The sequence below is a fragment of the Microcaecilia unicolor genome, chromosome 6 (genome assembly GCF_901765095.1).
Source record: "Microcaecilia unicolor chromosome 6, aMicUni1.1, whole genome shotgun sequence".
Taxonomy (NCBI): domain Eukaryota; kingdom Metazoa; phylum Chordata; class Amphibia; order Gymnophiona; family Siphonopidae; genus Microcaecilia; species Microcaecilia unicolor.
Window position 1 is genome coordinate 6,019,914 of NC_044036.1, and position 23,236 is coordinate 6,043,149.

At 42.2% G+C, this 23,236-nt stretch overlaps 1 protein-coding gene across 1 annotated transcript in view; it reads left to right on the forward strand.

The window, feature by feature from the left end:
* The window catches only part of LOC115471750, a 48,767-nt gene that overhangs the window by 5,593 nt on the left and 19,938 nt on the right, over window positions 1-23,236 (forward strand). Inside the window, exons 2-4 of the mRNA XM_030205563.1 lie at window positions 1,586-1,768; window positions 7,589-7,849; window positions 14,258-14,326. Of these exons, the coding sequence (XP_030061423.1) occupies window positions 1,586-1,768; window positions 7,589-7,849; window positions 14,258-14,326 (513 nt within the window). The remainder of the gene's footprint in view (window positions 1-1,585; window positions 1,769-7,588; window positions 7,850-14,257; window positions 14,327-23,236) is intronic.

The following is a 23,236-nucleotide window of genomic DNA, read 5'->3' on the forward strand; positions in this document are numbered from 1 at the left end:
TTTTAAGAAAGGTTCCAGAGGAGATCCGGGAAATTATAGACCGGTGAGTCTGACGTCGGTGCCGGGCAAGATGGTGGAGGCTATTATTAAGAATAAAATTGCAGAGCATATACAAAAACATGGACTGATGAGACAAAGTCAGCACGGATTTAGTGAAGGGAAGTCTTGCCTCACCAATCTAATGCATTTTTATGAGGGGGGTAAGCAAACATGTGGACAATGGGGAGCCGGTTGATATTGTATATCTGGATTTTCAGAAGGCGTTTGACAAAGTGCCGCACGAAAGACTCCTGAAGAAATTGCAGAGTCATGGAATCGGAGGTAGGGTATTATTATGGATTAAGAACTGGTTGAAAGATAGGAAGCAGAGAGTAGGATTGCGTGGCCAGTATTCTCAGTGGAGGAGGGTAGTTAGTGGGGTCCCGCAGGGGTCTGTGCTGGGTCCGTTGCTTTTTAATGTATTTATAAATGACCTAGAGATGGGAATAACTAGTGAGGTAATTAAATTCGCCGATGACACAAAATTATTCAGGGTCGTCAAGTCGCAGGAGGAATGTGAACGATTACAGGAGGACCTTGCGAGACTGGGAGAATGGGCGTGCAAGTGGCAGATGAAGTTCAATGTTGACAAGTGCAAAGTGATGCATGTGGGTAAGAGGAACCCGAATTATAGCTACGTCTTGCAAGGTTCCGCGTTAGGAGTTACGGATCAAGAAAGGGATCTGGGTGTCGTCGTCGATGATACGCTGAAACCTTCTGCTCAGTGTGCTGCTGCGGCTAGGAAAGCGAATAGAATGTTGGGTGTTATTAGGAAGGGTATGGAGTCCAGGTGTGCGGATGTTATAATGCCGTTGTATCGCTCCATGGTGCGACCGCACCTGGAGTATTGTGTTCAGTACTGGTCTCCGTATCTCAAAAAAGATATAGTAGAATTGGAAAAGGTACAGCGAAGGGCGACGAAAATGATAGTGGGGATGGGACGACTTTCCTATGAAGAGAGGCTGAGAAGGCTAGGGCTTTTCAGCTTGGAGAAGAGACGGCTGAGGGGAGATATGATAGAAGTGTATAAAATAATGAGTGGAATGGATCGGGTGGATGTGAAGCGACTGTTCACGCTATCCAAAATACTAGGACTAGAGGGCATGAGTTGAAGCTACAGTGTGGTAAATTTAAAACGAATCGGAGAAAATTTTTCTTCACCAACGTGTAATTAGACTCTGGAATTCATTGCCGGAGAACGTGGTACGGGCGGTTAGCTTGACGGAGTTTAAAAAGGGGTTAGATAGATTCCTAAAGGACAAGTCCATAGACTCGCTATTAAATGGACTTGGAAAAAATTCCGCATTTTTAGGTATAACTTGTCTGGAATGTTTTTACGTTTGGGGAGCGTGCCAGGTGCCCTTGACCTGGATTGGCCACTGTCGGTGACAGGATGCTGGGCTAGATGGACCTTTGGTCTTTCCCAGTATGGCACTACTTATGTACTTATGTAGATAGTCTTCAAAGTTGAAGCCAGTTTGGGCCCTGAATGTGTCAACATTCCTCAATTTCTTCTAACTGGTTTTCCGATTGTCCTCTCTCACAGGTGGCAGTGGACAGTGGCATAAACCTGCCCTGGTCTGGATTCCCAGCTGCTCACTTTTGCTTCAATCCTCCTGGGGCATTTTATTTTGGACAACCCTGGCTGAGGTACGACTGCCCTGTCTTCCTGGAGGACATGGATTTAAACAGCTATCAACAGTTCCCAGCATGGTTGGATGGTTTTAAGGTATAATTAGCTTTTATACTGATACAGTGCACCAAATCCATTCAGAGTGGTGGAAAGGAATTTCTGTGGTACAATCAAAACAGTTTATACTCATTATATACAGGTTTTTATGTCCCTAGTTGGTTCACAATCTGTTGGGTTTTTTTTAAATTTGTACCTGTATAATAGAACCAATAAAGATAAAAACTATGAAAAAATCCCCTTACCCCCCACCCCCCAGCCAGAAATAATCCTAACTGACTGTCCTCTCTAGAGACCAAGCTTGAGTCCATCAAAATTAATAAGCGTTTCAATGCCCGATGTCAACAAGAAGGTTTTCAATAGGAGGATGGGGCAATATATGGAAAAACAGAAGGGTACACTTTAATGATCGCCTGCGTCTTCCTGTGACAGGGAAAAATTCAGACATCATATTTCTAGTAGTCTGGGCACTTTACTGCACTATTAATTCAATTAAGTTGTTAAAATTTGACCCAATACTTGTTAACTCCCCTCTATTATCTAGCATTGCTTTCTCTCCTATTTCACTTTGCATCGGTGTAAGTTGGAAGTAGGAAATGAGAATGGCTGCCACAGACCATATGAACAGCCAGATAAATTTTAAGATAAATGTGCGGGGGAGGGGGGAAGAGATACTTGACCTGTGTGCTGGGGGAGGGGGGTAGCAGGATTAACAGCTGAAGAGGAGCCACTTGGGTGTATGTTCAGGGGACGGATGCAGCAGGAGAGGAGAAAGGGATGGGGGGAGGGGGGGCAATGTGCTATGGGAAGGAAGTGTGTGTATGCAACTTGTCACTATATTCAGCCGGCCTAAAAAATTTCCATGCAGTAGGAATGAACTAGTTAGTACCAACCATCCAGCCCAGAGATGCAATTATTATGTGATTAAAAATTTGAATTCTTTCCTACCGTTAATTGAATAGCATGTAGTGCAGGATAATCAGCCACCCTGAGCATTTGTTTAAAAAGATGTTTGGGTCAATTTGTAGGCATTTAAACTAGAGGATGGGGGGTAAAAAAGGACCCAGGAAGTCACTCCTAGAAATGCAAAAGTGTGACAGCAGAGGAGAAGATCAAGTTAATATAATGAACCATCTAAGCAACTCATTCATTAGCAGTAAATGGAAAGAAATGAGCAGAAAAACCCACAGTCTAAGTAAAACAGTTCAGGATTTGCAAGCCCTGATGTTTGAAGCAGATTTGAACAGAGTCTTGGTTCAATGATTATCATGAGTGGGACACAACCATACCGGGCTACAAACTTTTTAGAAAGGATAGGGAGTATTCAAAGGGGCGGAGGAGTGGCACCATATGTGAGAAACATGTTATGTTTCAACGATTTTTATTGATGACAAAACAATACCAAGACACTATACAACCATCTAGCCGTATCACAAATACAGTCCACAAAATAACACCTTAAGGGCTCCTATAATGTGAAGAAATTATGAGCACAAGTTATGCATTATGGAATAGGGTTAAAAAGGTTAGAGACTGAAAGTCTGTACAGCTCTGGAAATTATCAAATTGGCAGAGCTTACATGATCTCTGGGATTTATGGTCCCTGGAATTTATGGGACCCCTACAAACAGGCCTGGGAAAGGAGACTAGTGTAAAAGGTAAGATGTTGCCAGACCATGGAAATCAGATAAGCCCTGAGCTTCTCATTTTCCCCCCCAAACCCACCTCCCCGCTCCCCCCGTTTTCTATTTCTGTTGATGGCTCTCTCATTCTCCCTGTCTCCTCAGCTCGAAACCTTGGGGTCATCTTTGACTCTTCTCTCTCCTTCTCTGCTCATATCCAGCAGACCGCCAAGACCTGTCGTTTCTTTCTTTACAACATCCGTAAAATCCGCCCCTTTCTTTCCGAGCACTCTACCAAAACCCTCATCCACACCCTTGTCACCTCTCGTTTAGACTACTGCAATCTGCTTCTTGCTGGCCTCCCACTTAGTCACCTCTCCCCTCTCCAGTCAGTTCAAAACTCTGCTGCCCGTCTCATCTTCCGCCAGGGTCGCTTTACTCATACTACCCCTCTCCTCAAGACCCTTCACTGGCTCCCTATCCATTTTCGCATCCTGTTCAAACTTCTTCTACTAACCTATAAATGTACTCACTCTGCTGCTCCCCAGTATCTCTCCACACTCGTCCATCCCTACACCCCTTCCCGTGCACTCCGCTCCATGGATAAATCCTTCTTATCTGTTCCCTTCTCCACTACTGCCAACTCCAGACTTCGCGCCTTTTGTCTCGCTGCACCCTACACCTGGAATAAACTTCCTGAGCCCCTACGTCTTGCCCCATCCTTGGCCACCTTTAAATCTAGACTGAAAGCCCACCTCTTTAACATTGCTTTTGACTCGTAACCACTCGCCTCCACCTACCCTTCTCTCTTCCTTCCCGTTCACATTAATTGATTTGATTTGCTTACTTTATTTATTTTTTGTCTATTAGATTGTAAGCTCTTTGAGCAGGGACTGTCTTTCTTCTATGTTTGTGCAGCGCTGCGTATGCTTTGTAGCGCTATAGAAATGCTAAATAATAGTAGTAGTAGTAGTAGTAGTAGAGAGACAGTCTTGCAGAAGAAGGAACTATTGTCTGAAACAGGTATTTAAACTGTCCTTTCAGAAGAATATTTTGGGAGATGAGAACAGAATAACATCCAGTTATGTTACTGTATGATTCTCTCCTGAGAAATGTAATTGATAAGCAGAATAATAAAGAATTGCCTCTCTCATATGCTAGCCCTCATAGTCTTTTCTCTCTCTCTCTCTAACTTGCGGGTGGTTGGTGAGTACTAATTTGGGAGGTGATACAAGCAGCCTTATTTTAATTATAAATATTTGGTGCCCTCCGACTGTGAAGGAAAATACAAATACACTATAAGACAAACCAAAAGGACATACTACAAAACTAAAATTGGGCCGGATTACAAAGATATGAAGAAAGTATACCAAATTGTGAACAAACTACTAGACACCCATCCATTAAGCCCAGTATCCTGTTTCCAACAGTGAGCAGTCTAGGTCTAAGTACCTGCCAACATCCCAAAAGAGTAAAAACAGATATTATGGAGCTTATCCTAGAAATAAGCAATGGATTTTCCTCATCCATTTAGGGAGCTATCCAAACTTTTTTAAAACCCCGCTAAGCTAACTGCTTTTACTATATTCTCTGGCAATTAATTCCAGCGTTTAATTACACATTGAATGAAGAAATATTTTCTCTGATTTGTTTTAAATTTACTACTTTGTAGCTTCATTGAATGTCCCCTAGTCATAGTATTTTGGAAAGAGTAAACAGATGCTTCACGACTACCCTTTCCACTCCACTCATTATTTTTATAGACCTCTATTATATCTCCCCTCAGCCGTCTTTTCTCCAAGATGAAGAACCCTAGCTGCTTTAGTCGTCCCATCCCCTTTATCATTTTTCTTGCCCTTCTCTGTACATTTTCTATTTCCACTATATTTTTCTGAGGTGCAGAGACCAGAATTGCACACAGCATTCAAGGTGCGATACAAAGGCATTATAACATTCTAATTGTTGTTTTTCATTCCTTTCCTAATAATTCCTAACATTCTGTTTGCTTCCTTGGCTGCTACTGCACACTGTAGCTGGGTCGCCCATCCAGGACCCAGCCAGGCTCGACCCTGCTTAGCTGCCTCTTCCTCCACACGACTGCTGCCTTCACTCCACAGCAATCTGGCTCCTCTGAGCCTTGGCTCCAGGCCCTGCGACCTCCCAGGACTTCCTCCTCCCTCCATTCCTTTCACAGAGGCACATTAAAAGCCCAATGTTTATAAGTAAGAGCTTTTATTTTCTTGCTTCAAATCAACAAAACACCCTTCACTCCAGGTTGTTTAGGCTAGCAGCCCAGAGCACAATTCAGGTTCAAAAACAGTCCATATAACTTCACTTTACTTTAGCTCAGATTACGTCACTTAGGGAACAGTACAATATCAGAGGGAAAAACCCAATAGCTTGGTAGGTTGCAGCCCAGACCTTTTTAGTATGAAACAGTTTACACAGTCTTTCTTGCACCTTCTTACAGCACGGTTACACAACTTTATTCCCACCTGGTTCAGGCTGAGGTTTCAATTGTGCCCAGCTCTCTTTCTCTCCCACAGGCTGCACCTGTTTCCTCTTTAGTAGAGAGTTCCCCCAGTGCCTCAGCCTCTCTTCTCCGGTCTTCCACCAGTCTCTCCAAGGTACAGCTAGCCACCCTCTTACAGCAGCTTTTCGGGTTTGAGCCAGAGCTCCAATCTCCATCTGTTCCTCCCCTAGCCCTTCAGTAATCTCCATTTTATCCTCCTCTTCAACTTCCCCCGCCCCCAATCTCTCCAGCTGACCCGCATCACCTTCCTCAGAGACCATTTCCTAATCTTCTATCTCCTCCCCTAACTCTTGCACAGCCAGGTGGGGAAGAGAAGGATTCTGGGACTGGTAGTTCCTCCCCTTCTTCCTTAACCCAGCCAACCTCTCTGCCTCCGGTAGCCCAGCTTTCTGAATGTGAGTGTTGTGCACATGAAATCTGCCCCGTTGGGATTCCCCGGCTCCCTGTACCCCCTTTCTTCGCGCCTTCCCGGATCCCCTTTCACCTGCTCTCTCACAACACTGAACAGAGGCTTTAAATGTATCAATGACAACACCTAGATCCTTTTTCCTGGGCGGTGACTCCTAATGTGAAACCTTGCATCATGTGAGCTTGATGTACACCACCTTGGGTGAATTTCTTCAAAGAGGAAGTAAATAAGTCCTTATAAATAAAGTGTTGCAGGTTTGGTTTGGATTTCAGGGGGAAAAAACCACCATCTCATCATTTGAGCAGGATACATCAAAAACTTGCTTCATCACAGCTGGTCCAGGGAGCCTCACAACCAGTCCAGGGTACAACGCCCTACAGACCCACAGAAAGGATGTACAGACTTCCCTGTGTGCACCTCTGTAAATTTACAGAACAAACGTTTAGACCAGATATTTTAAAAAAAAAAGTTCAGCTGCTAAATTTGCGCTGTATTTTCAGCTAAATTTATAAACACTCATCTTACTTTAGGAGTTTAAAAGTGTTATACTTATAAATGTAGGCCTGCCATTTCTGTGCCTAAGGCTGAAAATCAGCGCTGAAGTTCCTAACTCTTTTCTTAGCCCTACACCCGCTTCTTCTTGCCATCCACTCATTATGCTCCTCCATTTAGTTCAGTGAAATATTGAGTAAAAAGTTACACTTGGTCCTAGTAAATTTTCCAAGATACCGATTTATGAATGTAACTCCCAAAAGTTAGGAACATGAATCCTTTGAATATTGTACCCTGGGCTCCTAAATTCATGCCCTCTTTTCAGTCCTTAGTAACCCCTCCCACATTCTAACCAAAACTGTAAAACTGCCTGGGTTCTATGAGATATGCAAAACAGAGCTCCCAAGGGGGCCCCCAAGCCTGCCCCCAGCTCCGCCTCTGGAACAGCCCAATTCACGGCTGTGGCTTCAGAAGTCACCTCCCCTTCCAGCGGCAGACACCTTAATGAAACATCATCTCCTGCTGCCACAGGACCATGACACTGGTCCTGTGGCAGTAGATGACAATGCTTTATTAAGGCATCTCTTGCTGTTGCTCTTTGGTGGGAGTGCGGGAAATGACTTGCAAAAGCGGAAGACTCCCGCCAAATGTGGGAGACTTGGCAGGTCTGGCAGTAGATCAGTTAAAGATGGAACATGGCACATATTTCTCTTGTGTTTCCTACGTTAGACACCTTTTCAGAATAAGCTGCTTCCGACACTTAGAACCTCTCTCACTGATACGTCTCTCTACTTTTCTTTCAGATGTTCCAGCACAGAATATACAAGCAGCATCTGACAGTGATTTTTCAGCTGTATGAGGTTACGATGGATGTACACCCAGCAGATACCGATGCTGGTCAAGACAAGTCAAGTAAAAAAGCTACAGAAAGAGCAGAGGCCTCGGGTGGTATGCTGGGATACAACCTCGGACACAAAGCCTGGACTGCACTCCATGTATTCACTAACACGTACTGTAACACGGGAGTCTACCAGCTGCCACTGTACCATGGAGCCCCAAGTCAGGTATGTCCATAACAATGCATAATAGAGGTGAGAGATCAGCCCTGGACATGAGGGATCCAGATTAAACTGCAAGGCCACAAGAGCTTCCTGAAATTTCAGGATTCTCTGCTGACGAAAGTAGGATGAATCAGCCACATCCATGACGCAATGGTGCTAAAAACAGACAAGGTCTCTCAGAGCTCAGGACTAGCACATTTCTCAATGACATTTTCCAACATTTTTATCAGGATTTTTTCTTTTGTCGTAAAATACTTCAGTTTCTCTCATTTAAATAATAGAATTTTATTTAGCCTACTTACACTTTGGTTTTACATGCAAGTCCCACAGGGGCCGGTGCTCGGGCCAATCATATTTAACATTTTTTTCTGCTCCATTGACTTACTCCAGACCCTGGGTATAACCTTCTTCATATATGCCAATGATATACAACTGTTGATTACTCTTAATTCCTCTGCTGTCTCTGAAGTATCTGATAAACTAGATAATATCACAAAATGGTTTGCAAGCAATGGCCTAAAGTTAAACATCTCTAAAACAGTTTATTTTTTTCACTTTCTATCTCAACTCCATTGCAATATTCACAATTATACAAGATAAACCAATTTATCCTCAGCCACTGTTAGAATTCTCAGAATCACATTAGATGAACTCACATTCACTAATCACATTGACCCTTGCTCTGCCCTTTCACTGGAGTGATTGGCCTGTAGCTTAAACCAGAGTTTAGAACATCACTGAGAAAACTCAGAACTCTTAAACCAAAATCATATTTAATGTAGTAATCAAAGAAAAATAACCTGCAGTTCAGATGTGCTGGACACGAGATTTGCCTTGCAAACTGGGAGTCTTTTCTCCACCTGCTCTCTCTACTTGCAAGCAAGAAGCTGGGAGTAATTCAACATGCTGTTTCTACTTTTACACTATTGAAATCTTGATAGCTTCACAGTAGCTACAAGAGGATCAAACAGCAAAGGCAAATGCTGCAGACTAACTCATACAGACATGATGGGAAGAGAAGTGTGGGGAGGGGGGACTAGCCCAGCATGCACAGACAAGGCAAGTCAACAGAAAGAGTCCCATAAGACACAGGGAACTGGACATGTGCTCTGAAAGAGCCTATTACAGGGAACTACAGGATTGCAGGGATTTGTAGTTCAAGAGTACAACCTTAAAGGGGGTAGCACACTCCCCGACTGGTACTGGCATATACCACTATTTCATTCCCAAAATATAAACCATTATGAGTCCATTACTAAAGCTGGATCTTGAAGGTTAACAACTCCTTGCATGCCTCAAGTTCTCTGTCATTCAGATGACTCCTCTCTTGCAGTCTCGCAGGAGCTGAAATGAGAGTCAGAGAACACAAACAACAAACATAAGAGAGAGAGAAAAAGTCTGAGTCTCTGGATTGGACAGCGGTCCATGGAGTTCATGTCTCTTCATGGTGTATGTGGATCACTGGCTCAGTGATGGCTCTGGCGAAGCACTCCATTTTTCTCCTATGGGAGTCTGGTCTTGAAGTTCACAGGTGGTACCAAGTTGTCATTAATGATCTGAAGTACTGCATTTCTGATGGCACTTTGGTGATAGGTGTTTGATCTCTCAACAGCTGGTTGATGACATGGAGACAATGTTGATGGCAAGAATGGTCATCTCTGGATGGCCCTCTGCATCAGAGACAAGGGTCTCAGAACTCAAAGGAGTTCACTATAGCTGGGTGTGTGTGGTCAGGATTTAGAAGAAAATCTGGTCCTGATAACCGTGTGGTTTTCATTAGGTGGGACTCTGGCACAGCTCTGGTGGCACAGTCTGCTGGATTTTGCTTATTTGGCATGTCATGTCACTGTTCTGGTCATGTTGATTTTCATATTGACTTCCGTATATGCTCAACTCTGATGTTGACTAACACAAAGTCTCCTGGTTTGGTCGTAGATGTAGTCAAAGATAACTTTACTGTTGATGTAAAAAATGGACTGTCCATTTGAATGTCCATTTCACTTCTCTGCTGTTTCTACTGCCAGCACTGCTTCACACAATTGTAAGCATGGAATAGTACGATTGGTAAAGCAAAGTTAGCACCACAACCCAAAGATGAATCCCACACGAGATAGCTCATCTACATCTGTAGCTTTCAATAGGCCACTGCAGTGCTGCGGGGATGTAAGTGCATGAGATGTGCAGTTGTTCAAGAGTCTTTAGAGAATCTTTCCATTTCTCGTGGCAATGGAACATCCCACTCATTGGTACTCTGGGAAAGTTCCCTCAGTAGGGATCTTCCTTGAATGGTGACTGGAGCCACAAACCCCAATGGATTGTATAGACTACTGACTGCGGACAAGACACCTCTGCATGTGAATTGTTTCTCTTAGGTGGAGATTTGAAAGGTAAAAACGTCTTTTTAGGTTCCAATGTAATCCAAGGCTTCTCTGAAATGGAGGGGTGTCTATTCTTAGATCTAGATCCATTAAATCTTTGGCATGATCCTCTGCAGGAAATGTCCTCATCACGTCTGGACTGTTGGAGGTGATTTTATGAAGTCTCAGATCGGCCTCAGCCAGCTTGCTTGTGTTCTCTTTAGCAAGTCAATGGCTTCTCCTACTGTAGGTAAGGACTTCAAATCATCAACGTAAAAGTCACTTTCAATGAAGCATCTGACATCTGTGCCATACTCTGTCTCCTTCTTGGGCTGTCCTAAGCATGTAGGTTCCTACTGCAGGTGATAGATTGTTACCAAAGACGTGAACTCTCATTCAGTGTTCCGCAATCTCCCAGTTGATGTTGCCATGGTACCACAGGAATCTCAAGTAACTTCTGTAATCTGGGTTCACATCAAAGCAGTAGAATATTTGCTGGATATCTGCTGTTATGGCAAGGAGTTCCTTTCTGAAGCAAATCAAGACTCTTATTAAGCTGTTAATCATGCCCGGCCTAGAAAGCAGCACATTGTTGAGTGACACTCCTTGAAAATGAGCACTGGAATCTAACACAGTCCTGGTCTGCCTGTTTTTTGGGGGGTGATACACACCAAAAGTAAGTAAGTACTAATATTCTTCATTCACTTTTAATGGTGGAACTGGCTCTGCATGGTCATTATCCAGCATGTTTTGCAAGAAAGTTACAAAGTGCTGTTTTGTCTCTAGCTTCCTTCTTATAGTCTTCTGCAGTGAAGTAAGTCAAGAGAGAGCTTTTGATCTGTTATTAGAGAGTTGGGATCTGGGCATCTGAAATGGAAGATAAGTTACTAAACTGTGACTCCTTTTTGTAGAACTCATTATCCATGATTCTCAAGAACTCTGTCTTCTACTGAAAGAGTCTATCATCCTTGGTGACTTGAAGCACTGAATTCCCCAGATGTTCTCCTAAATTGGGTGGAGAGGTGTTCTGACAGATGGTTGAGTCAGGGGTTTAGTTTTTCAAAGCTGAAAATATCCTTTATGTGCAGATGTATGACCAGGCTTGAACAAGGTGGTGAGCCCATTCTCCAAGACATACGTTTTGTATACATCTACACTTGGTCTCCTCAATCTGTTAAGGCAGACGTCACCTACTTTCACCCATCCTAGGCGAGTTGATAGATATATGGACATTGGGTGGACCTGCACATAACTCATGAACTCTGATCAATGTTGGTATGTCTCTTTTCCATCAAGAGTAAGATCTTGACCTTTGGGTCCAATGGCTGCAGATAATCATCTACAGGTTACAAATGAGAGTGGTGGTGTGCAACCTCTGGTGTGGGAATTTCCTCCCTGTTATCAGGTATCTGATTACACTCAATAAAATCAAAAGTAGTCAAGAAATCTTTGTCTTATGACAAATTCACTTTTCCAGGTCCATATCTTGGTGTCTTATCCCTTTAACTGCTAATTCATTCTTAGTCATAACCTGTCTAAATTATTGCAACTCACTTTTGCCTAGCTTGCTTATGCCTAACCATGGATTATAAAGACCTAAACCTCCTAATGGGGACATTCAGAATGTATTCCCTGGTAACCATTCACCTCTTTTGAGCAGAGGGGATTGGCTACTTCTTGGATGTCAAAGAAGCTTACCCATATATCAATGCATCCAAACTACAGCAAGTTCCTATATTTAACCAAGGCATAGTTCACTATTGAAAGTGAGTACTATCAGCCCTTCCATAGTGCTGAGTCTTCAGAAACACCATCTCAGAACACAGGTGATTCAACTATTCCCCTGCTTGCACAACCACTTAACAGCTCATTTCAACCAAGAAGCAAGTTTCAGATTTCCACATCAGCTAGCCTAGAGTACTTCCGGTCTTCTGTTGTAAATTTCACACCCAGCCAGGACAAAGGACACATCATACATTGGATCATAAAGGCATTTTTACGATACCTAATAGAATAAAGGTGCCTGCAAGCCAACCTTCATTATATCTTTTGACCCAAAGGTTTGGTATTGCTATTTCAAAAAGAACAAAATAGAAGAATTATATTCAATTTTGCAGTCAGCAAGAGGTCCACCAAATAAGTTTTGCACGAAACCCTGCAGTGTTGGACTCTTGATGATAGACAAGGCGGAAGCAATGGCATTGAGCCTGGGATCGTATATTTGAAGAGACAACGGTCTAGGCATAAGAAAAGAAATACACAATAGCCATGGAGTAACTTCCGCCATTACATCTATTTCAGCTTTAAGGAGAGTTGATATGACAGAAACAGAGAACGATAAGTGCCTTCTTTCATATATTTTCAAGTTTAAAGACCTAGATTTGCTCGATTTTTCAGCCTTTTTCTTGAGGACTTTACAGAGCAGAAGGACCATTATGGGGTCTAGTGTTTAGTCTTTAAGTGAGGACTGTTGGAACTATAAGGTGTCAGCCTGATATCAGATTTAAATACTCATTTTGATTAAAAGCTTTTGATAAAAAAAAATTTCATTCTTTTGAAAATATTCACTTGGTAGTGATTAGAGCACTTTATATAAAAAATCACAGAGGAATTCAGTGATTGAGAAGCTCAACCACCCGTAGAGATTTCAAAATTGATTTATTGGGTCTCATTCTGGGTGAGTTAATACTCTGAGAATCCCCCTAAAAAATTAACAGTTTCATTATAGTTATTATGGAGTCTGTCCTGGTGATTTAAGGGCAGACTAGACGTGATATCAAGCTGCCACCTTATTATATGTAGCCATATTTTTTGATTCTGGCTTTTGTATGTTTGTGAATAATTACCAGAACATTTAGGGATTGCTTGTTACAGAATTGGTCCACCAAATAAGTACAGCATCCACATCAGTAGATTATCAGCAATGTAACATCCCTTGAAGACTTTTGCAAAGCAATAACATGGTCTTCCCTGCACACACTTAGTCTGTCTCACTATTGCCTGGATCACACATCCAGGAGTCAAGAAATACTGATTTGCATAACTACATCAAGTCTTGCAAAATAAAAAGATGGGTTGCTCAGAGCTACTAGCAAAGGTGGATCATAGCTCCCTGTTATGAATTTACCTTCTACAAATCACTTGGTTATGGGAGTCCATCTGCTGGAGAACTGACATCTGAAGCTTGAGCATATTGTCAGTGTTGGCAGAGTGGGATTGGAATTGGGCCTCCAGCTTAGGAGCTTAGCCGAGATTGGAGGCGGGGCTGGTGGTTGGGAGGTGGGGATAGTGCTGGGCAGACTTGTATGGTCTGTGCCAGAGCCAATGGTGGGAGGCGGGGATAGTGCTGGGCAGACTTGTACGGTCTGTGCCCTGAAAAAGACAGGTATAAATCAAGGTAAGGTATACACAAAAAAGTGGCACATTTCTTGGGCAGACTGGATGGACCGTGCAGGTCTTTTTCTGCCGTCATCTACTATATATGTTTCAAACAGCTACAAGCAAATCATCTCTGCAATCCACACCAACCCTCAGCCTGGGAGACCTCACTTGTGTGGCTAATTCATCCTGCTTACTGAATTTGTTTACCTGTAATGGGCATTCTCCATAGACAGATGCACACTCTCTGCCACCTCCTGGGGAGTTAATTTGAACACTAGCACTAGAATGACTGGGCACACTCAAACTCTTGTACCCTAATTCTGAACTCTGACAGAGCTACTCCATCTTGTGGGTCCTATTTAACTAGCTACCTATAGAGATCCCAGTAAGCAACTTTGCTTTCCTGGCCAGAGGAGGCTTTGACTCATCTAAGGTTTGCTGGTCCTGGATTTTCCGGTTGAGAACTGGCGTAAAAATACCCACTGACTTTGCACTTATGCAAATAGCCCTATATATGGATTAGTAATGGAATTTTCTACAGAGAAAATAAGTAATGAGGCATGTAAGGAAATCTAACAAAATAAAAAGGGTCTGTTCTATTAATTACAAAGTAACTAAAACTTTAAAGTACATATAAAGCAAAACAGTGGACGATGTCTCTCTCTCATCACAGACGGTGTTAGCAGATCTATGTGACGGAGAATGTATCGGTGTGCTTGGCGACCTCCTGCGCAGGAAGGTGGTAAGATGTTGTATATCTGTCTGGGGTTATCCCAGTGCAGCCAGAGTTATTACCTTTAGCAGTAGCTGTTATGGAAAAATATTCCTCTTACCAAAGAAGCTCACAGAAATCTGGGTTCAAATATGTAAAGTTCTTTATTTTTATCTTGTATACAAGGAGACTAAATGAACAAGAAAATCTCAGTCCACAGTCTGGTCATAATGATTAAAATGAAACCTTAAATAGCCAAGAAAACTGTTATCACTAAATCACCAGGTGCTTATAGCTTTGGTCAACAAGTAACAAGGAAAAAGAAAAACATAATGAGAAACAAAATATAATGATTCCCTTTTTCCTGCCTTTTAGATAAGGCCCATACTTCTCAGTTAATTAAAACATTCCTAAATCCTGAGGTAATTCTGGCCTACTTTTTACTAACAAGCTTAGTTAATTAGAAGCATGACATATACATGACCTTCCTAGAGTGAGTATTATTCTGCAGTAAGGTCTGACAATTCTATTTCTACAAAATGTAACTCTATAAAAATATAAAGAAAATATATATATATATATATATATATATATATATATATATATATATATATATATCTGAGTATCTGAGGATTTGAAGGCGACGAAACAGTGTGACAAGGCGGTGGCAGTAGCTAGAAGGTTGATAGGCTGTATAAAGAGAGGTGTGACCAGCAGAAGAAAGGGGGTGTTAATGCCCCTGTATAAGTCGTTGGTGAGGCCCCACCTGGAGTATTGTGTTCAGTTTTGGAGGCTGTATCTTGTTAAGGATGTAAAAAGAATTGAAGCGGTGCAAAGAAAAGCTACGAGAATGGTATGGGATTTGCGTTACAAGACGTATGAGGAGAGACTTGCGGACCTGAACATGTATACCCTGGAGGAAAGAAGAAACAGGGGTGATATGATACAGACGTTCAAATATTTCAAAGGTATTAATCCGCAAACGAATCTTTTCCGGAGATGGGAAGGTGGTAGAACGAGAGGACATGAAATGAGATTGAAGGGGGGCAGACTCAAGAAAAATGTCAGGAAGTATTTTTTCACGGAGAGAGTAGTGGATGCTTGGAATGCCCTCCCGCGGGAGGTTGTGGAGAGGAAAACGGTAACGGAATTCAAACATGCGTGGGATAAGCATAAAGGAATCCTGTGCCGAAGGAATGGATCCTCAGGAGCTTAGTCAAGATCGGGAGGCGGGGCAAACTTATACGGTCTGTGCCAGAGCCGGTGGTGGGAAGCGGGACTGGTGGTTGGGAGGCGGGGATAGTGCTGGACAGACTTGTACGGTCTGTGCCAGAGCCGGGGTTGGGAGGCAGGGCTGGGGTGGTGAGGATAGTGCTGGGCAGACTTATACGGTCTGTGCCAGAGCCGGGGGTTGGGAGGTGGGGCTGGTGGTTGGGAGGCGGGGATAGTGCAGGGCAGACTTATACGGTCTGTGCCCTGAAGAGCATAGGTACAAATCAAAATAGGGTATACACAAAAAGCAGCAAATATGAGTTATCTTGTTGGGCAGACTGGATGGACCATGCAGGTCTTTTTCTGCCGTCATCTACTATGTTACTATATACATATATAATTATCTTGATTTTCATTACAGTGGCCTAGCCAGATCTGACTTTTTTTTGTTCTTTGGGGAGGGGGGGAACACATTTAACAAGAAGGGCACTAGGTATATAGGTGTGAGTAGCGTAGAGAGTGAAATTTAAATGTTTATCTCATTCACAAAGCTCTGAATGACAGTGCAGCCCCCACCACCACCACCACACACACACATACCCTGGTTATTGCAAGTTCCCTGACAATCTAGACCTTCTCAGATACTGCAATCCACAGCTAACTTACTATTGGGCATTCCTTCTTTCCATTAGATAAGACTATCAGAATATCGAGCTTCCATTTTCTGCATAGAAGGTGCTTCCTTTTAAAATGCTCTGCCTTTGAGCCTGTGCAAAACTACTTCAGCACTGCAATTCAGAAAAAAAAAGCTTGAAAGCACAACTGTTTTTCAACTTCAAACTTAATGCCCACCTCTTTACCACTGCTCACTTGCCCTGTCCTTTTATCCTCACCTCTTTATTTCCTTACCCTTATTGTTCTGTCTGTTTACCTGTCTTATCTAGATTGTAAGCTCTTTGAGCAGGGACTGTCTTTTTTTGTGTATGGTGTACAGCGCTGTGTATGCCTTGTAGCGCTATAGAAATGATAAGTAGTAGTAGTTTTTACAAGCATTTGCTGCTATATAACTGACTGCTGGATTTTTAGCACTGCTGACATATGCAGTAGAAGTTTATTTTACTATAGTGACTGCTGCTTTGTCTTGTTCTTATTGGTCTTTGTTTTAGATAATGTCTTAATTTATTTATGCATTCTTGTACCCCACTGTTATCCAAAAACAAGCTTCAGTTCAAAGTGGCTTACAGTTTAGGTGAAAAATACAATAGTATATTACCATTATGAAGAGGTCGAACAATAATTTGCATTATTTTTAGAGGTTTAATGAGGTAGGTTTGTTTATGCCGGACATTGATTGAGGTAGGACAATAGTTTTTATCTGAGGATTCTTGATGAGGTGGTTTTTGTAGGGGTGGGGCTTCAATATCTTGTATGGTTGGCTGTAGAATGTTTTGAATACGTAGGTTTTCATTTCTTTCCTGAATTGTACGTAGTTGGTGATGCTTCTCGTGGCTTTTGGTATTGAGTTCCACCATTTGGAAGCCAGGTAGCTAAATCCTGCTGTGTAGATGGTTTTATAGGTTATGTTGCTGCAGTTGGGTAGGTGAATAAGTAGGTAGCCTCTGGTTTCTGGACTTGTATTTCTCAGGGATAGTTCAATCATGTATGCAGGTGCCATTCCAAATAGTATTTTGAAAATGAGGGTGCTCACTTTGAAAAGGAGTCTTGCCTTGATTGGCAGTCAGTGCAGTGTTTTGAGCAGTGGAGTTGCTCTTTCATATTTTGACTTTTTGAATATCGGTCTTTCTGCCATGTTTTGGACGGTTTGCAGCGACTTTAGTGTGTTCTCCTTGCACCCTATCTGATGTTTGTGAGCCCTTGGCCCAGAGGTAGCTGCGGGAGGCTCACTCAAACACTTCTAGGTAGATGGAATCCCAAGAGTATCCCAAAGAACTGGACTGGATTGCAAGTGGAGGTGAACTAAGTTAGCTTCAATGGCAGCAAAAGAACACAAGTCAAAAGGCAAACAAATGGCTCAGCAATAATGTAAGAGAAGAGAGGAGAATAAGCAGCCTAGCTGCGCATCCTAACACTAGCTAAAGCAAAACAAAACCTTAAGCATACAATATTGGCAAACAGTAAGACAGCCTAGCTGTACAAGAAAAGCAAACACAAGAGCACACGGGACAAGGCAAAGGTCCGCCCTGGAAAACAATAACACTTAGCTGAAAGCAGCGAGACTGCTGGCAGTCAGATAAAGGTTCATTCTGTCAGGTCTCATGTAAGCCGCGGGACCTCTGCGGCAAGCTCTCTCAGAAGCAAGAGATGAGCAGCAGCAAAGCAAAGGAACACAAAATAGTCTCTTGTAGAAACTGTCTCTGAACCGCCTGAGCCAAACGCTCCCAAGGCAAGCAAATCCATAACAGTCTCTGAAATGTCTGAGCCGAATGCTCCCAAAGCCAAAAACACACACAGGCACAGTGCAGCAAACAGGAACAGCCCACGCGGAACCCTCCATGCACAGACAGTTCAAAACACTGCACAGAGCCTACTCACTGCAGCCAGCAACCAGGGACTCACTGTGGATGACTGAGGACTCAGCTGAAGGGCAAAAAGGTCTCAGGACTCCAAGGCTTGGAAGCAGGCTTCACTGGAACAGAGCAAGAAGGAGAAAGCTGCAGCAACACTTCAGGCCATGGCCTGACAATGAAACAGCAGATGGAACTAGCAGAGCCTCAAGCAGGCCTGAGCTCAATCAGGGATTATTGCCAGAACACTAAGTGCACACAAAAGCCAGTTTAAGAAGGGCTCAGCACAGATGACATCACTAGCTTGGCTTTCACCACTCTATAGTGACCCCGCAGGTCACTGGCTAGAACTGCAGGTAAAACTAATGGGTCTAGGTGGAATAGGGTAGTGACGAGCAAGGCACGGATGTCGACGACCGTGACACCCTACATATGCTGCGTTGCAGTAGTCTAGTTGTGATAGTATTGTCGATTATACTATTATTTGGAAAGATTATCTAAGGAAATAGTCTCTTATTCTTAGTTTCCATAGTGTTTTGAAACATTTTGTACTGGTGATATTTGATTGTCTAGCGTTAGATGTTTATAGAGAATTATTCCTAATATTTTTAGTTGTGTTTCGATTTAGTATGTTTGATGGTCAATTTTGAAACTTTGGTAGGATGTGGGGTATGTGGGCTTGATAATAGAACCAGGAATTTGGTTTTGTCTCTGGTTAGTTTGAGTTTGAAAGTTGTTGCCCCGTTCGCCATGAGGTCCAGGCCTTTTCTGATTTTCTTCGTTATTTCTGTGATTGTTGCAAAAAGTTATGCAGATGGTTATATCATCTGTATATATGAAGGGTGGAAGCCCATTAGCTCCAGTTTTTTTTCTGAGTGGCACCATCATTACGTTGAACAGTATTGGCGATATTGGACAACCCTGTGGTAGCCCACACTCAGAGATACATGAAGTTGATACCTGATTAGACATCATTACAATATATGACCTGGTTCTCAAGAAACCATTGAACCATTCTGCTACTGTGCCACTGATTACCATGTTGTCAAGCAGGGTCATTACTGTTGTATGGTCTACTAAGTTGAACGCACTTGACATATTGAATTGTAACAGTAGTATGTTTTGTCCTTGGCATATTAAGCTTCTGAACTTCGTTATCAGGGTGGTTATGACTGTCTCTGTGCTGTGTTGTGTTCTGAAGCCTGACTGGGAGTTTTGAAGGATTGAAAATTGTGTCAGGTATTCCATTAGTTGCTGTGCTACCAAGCCCGCCATTGTTTTGGTTAGTAGTGGTATTGAAGCCATTGGTTTGTAGTTTGTGATGTCGCTGATTTTGTTTTTTGTGTTTTGGGGGATTGGTGTTAGTACTATATCTCCTTCATTGGGAATTGTCCTTTTGCTAACATGTTTATGATTTGTTTCATGAAACATTCAATAAACCAGTCCATTGGGTCTTTCATCATGTAGTTAGGGCAGTTGTCTAGGATACAGTATGCATGTGTGTATTTCGTCAGTTGTTTTTTTACTGTGTTTAGTTTGGGTGCTTTAAATGTGGACCAGATTCTGTCTGCTATGGTGTGAATGTCATTTGTTTCACATTCTTGTAGGCAGTCAGTGATTGATGTTTGTGATTTTCCCAGGTTTGATTTTGTGTCTTCTATTTTGTTTTTGAAATATTGTGCCAAGTTCATCTGCAGTTGGTGTGTTTCAGTTGATGCCAATATGTTTTGTGTTTTCATTAATTTGTACCCAAGTCAATAACTCCCACTGCTATTTGTTAAAAAAGGGAATGGTTGTTGGCTACGCAATGGAACCACATTGAAAGCGTTGAAAATTTATGGGGGGGAAAAAGCCTCAAGGTGCCTGGATCGAAATGACCTCACAAGCAACAATTGATCCTGGTGACCAATCACTCTGTCTTAAGAGGATCCATTCCTCATCATAGGCAAAAAAATACACCCCAAAGGTTCAAGTGAAAAATTGAAAAAAATGGAGAAACCAAGAGGTAAAATACTGTGAACCTCTCTTATGTGTCCTAACTCTTTAACCTCAATCATTAATGTCTGTATCGCAGTATAGGTTGCTGCTCCGTGTCTATCAACTAATACACAATTCACAGAAACAACATTCAGCAATGTACTTCGCTTCTTGAATGATCTTTCATCCTAATAGTTGCCACAGCTTCCTCTTCCTCGACGTATAACTGCAATCACACATTTCTCCAAAACTGCATTAGGAACCATTCACACTTCTTACATAAACAATAGGCGTCTCAAGCCCGGTTAACTGGCAACACTGAATGTTTTCAAAGATGGCGCTTATAAATCTTCTCTAGCGATGACGTCAGACGCCTCGAAATGTCTCAGCCTCTCACAAAAAATGACTCCACTCCAATCGTGAATTTAACCCATTCGGTTCTATGGTATCTAGGCAGAAAATCCATCTTTGTTCCCTTTGTAAAAGTAGTCTCCTGTAATCACCTCCCCTTTTCAGAGGAAAGACCCGTTGAATTACCCAGCACTGGAGATCGTCAAAACTATGCTGACTGTTAATACAGTAAACCCCCAGAGGGAGATTCAGTTTCTTAGTTACAATGGAACTCCGATGTTTTGTCAAACGAACATTTAATGTCCTTGATGTTTGCCCAACATATAGTTTATTGCAGGGACATTTCAAACAGTATACAACACCTTTTGTTTTGCAGGTGGTCAAATGTCTCAGGTAATATATCTTACCATCATTAGGATGCTGAAAACTTCTTGTTTCCACCATGACATGGCAGACAGAGCAATCATTGAATTTCTTATGCCCCACCTCCAATAAATTGGAATCTTCTGAGATGGGGGGGTGGGGGGGGAATTGCTGAGGGACAAAGTAGTTCTTTTAAATTCCTCCCCCTACTATATGCAATTCTCACTGTGTAGTCCTTAAATGTGGAAATAGTTTGTACCAATGGCCAGTGTTTCCGAATGGCATGAACTATCCATGATGAATGAGTCATATACTGCGTAATATATATGAGATTCCTCTCTTCCCCCTGCTCTGTTGTCGGTTCCACCAACAATAGCTCACGGTTATTTTATTTGGCTCAACGGTATGCTCTCTTAGTCACATGCCGAGGATATCCTCTTCTGGCTAGTCTTGATTGTAAAGATCCAGATTGCTGTTTATACTCTGAGTCTGAAGAACACATTCTTCTATATCTTAGGAACTGGGAAAAAGGGAGACTACCTCTTCCCATTTGTGGTTTTCTAGTATGTGGTTTTTGTTTGGTGGTGGATGACAACTGCCATACTCTAATAATGTATTTCTGTCGGTGTCTTTATGGTGGATAGAAGTAGAAAATCCAGATGCAGTCTTTCTAATGTCCACGTCTAAAAAAGATATTTCCTCATCTTGACACTGCGCTACAAATTGAATTCTGTGATGACATCCATTCAGAAAATTCATGAACTGATCAAGAAGGACCCTGTCTGCATCCCATAGTAAGAAAATATCATCTATGTATCGCACCCAGAGTTGAATATGTGCAAAAAATGGGCTTCCATAGATAAACCTATTTTCAAACCTTGTCATATACAGGTTAGCTACCGAGGGAGCCATCGTAGCACCCATGGCTACGCCAGAGATCTGCTGATATATCTGACCTTCCCATAGGAAAACCTTTTTCTTCATAGCCAAAGATGCCAATTGCATAATCAGATCTGTTGGTGTTCTAGGATTCAGTCTACTATCTAGGCCATCCTTTATGGCTTCCAAGGCCTCATCTTGCGGTATTCTTGTGTACAAAGAGGTCACATCTAATGTGAACATTTTCCAAGATGACATATTACTCCTTACATCGGCAAAGAGCCGAAGAAACTGGGTGGTGTCTTTCAAATATGATCTCCCTTTGATCACTAAGGGTTGCAGAAGACAATCCACAAACATAGATAACGGTTCCAGGACGGACCCCCTGCTTGAAATAATCAGCATAGTTTTGACGATCTCCAGTGCTGGGTAATTCAACGGGTCTTTCCTCTGAAAAGGGGAGGTGATTACAGGAGACTACTTTTACAAAGGGAACAAAGATGGATTTTCTGCCTGGATACCATAGAACCGAATGGGTTAAATTCACAATTGGAGTGGAGTCATTTTTTGTGAGAGGCTGAGACACTTCGAGGCGTCTGACGTCATCGCTAGAGAAGATTTATAAGCGCCATCTTTGAAAACATTCAGTGTTGCCAGTTAACCGGGCTTGAGACGCCTATTGTTTATGTAAGAAGTGTAAATGGTTCCTAATGCAGTTTCGGAGAAATGTGTGATTGCAGTTATATTTTTGATTTTTCCGCAGCTATGCCATCTGTCTTCCCAAATGGACCCTGAAGCAGCTAGAGCTTGCAGTCAACAAAGCGAAACGCTGGCCAACGTCAGTTGAGGAAGAGGAAGCTGTGGCAACTATTAGGATGAAAGATCATTCAAGAAGCTAAGAGCATTGCTGAATATTGTTTCTGTGAATTGTGTATTAGTTGATAGACACAGAGCAGCAACCTATACCGCAATACAGACATTAATGATTGAGGTTCAAGAGTTAGGACACAAGAGAGGTTCACAGTACTTTACCTCTTGGTTTCTCCATTTTTTTCAATTTTCCACTTGAACCTTTGGGGTGGTTTTTTTTGCCTATGATGAGGAATGGATTCTCTTAAGACCGAGTGATTGGTCACCAGGATTGATTGTTGCTTGTGAGGTTGTTTCGATCCAGGCACCTTGAGGCTTTTTTCCCCCCCATAAATTTTCAACACTTTCAATTTGGCTCCATTGCGTAGCCAACAACCATTCCCCTTTTTTACAAATAGCAGTGGGAGTTGAGTTGGGTATATGTTATTTAGTGGCGACTCCCACCACCACTATTTATTGTGTTTAGAGGATTTTTCATTAATTTGTTCATAAGTTCAAATATTTTTTTCGTGTCTGTCTGTTCAATGTTCATATATGTGCTGTAGTGTTCTGCTTTAGCTTTCTTTATGTTATTTATATATTTTCTTATAGCTTTCTATATGGTTGTGTCTGTTTTGTTTTTGGCCCATGTTCTTTCAAGTTTCCTGCACAGTTTTTTCATGTGTATTAGTAGCTCATCAGGGGCGAGGCCGTTTTTCATTTCTTGTTTTTGTTCTAAGTGGTGCTATTTTGTTTAGTGTGTTTTTGCTTGTTTTGTCCTATT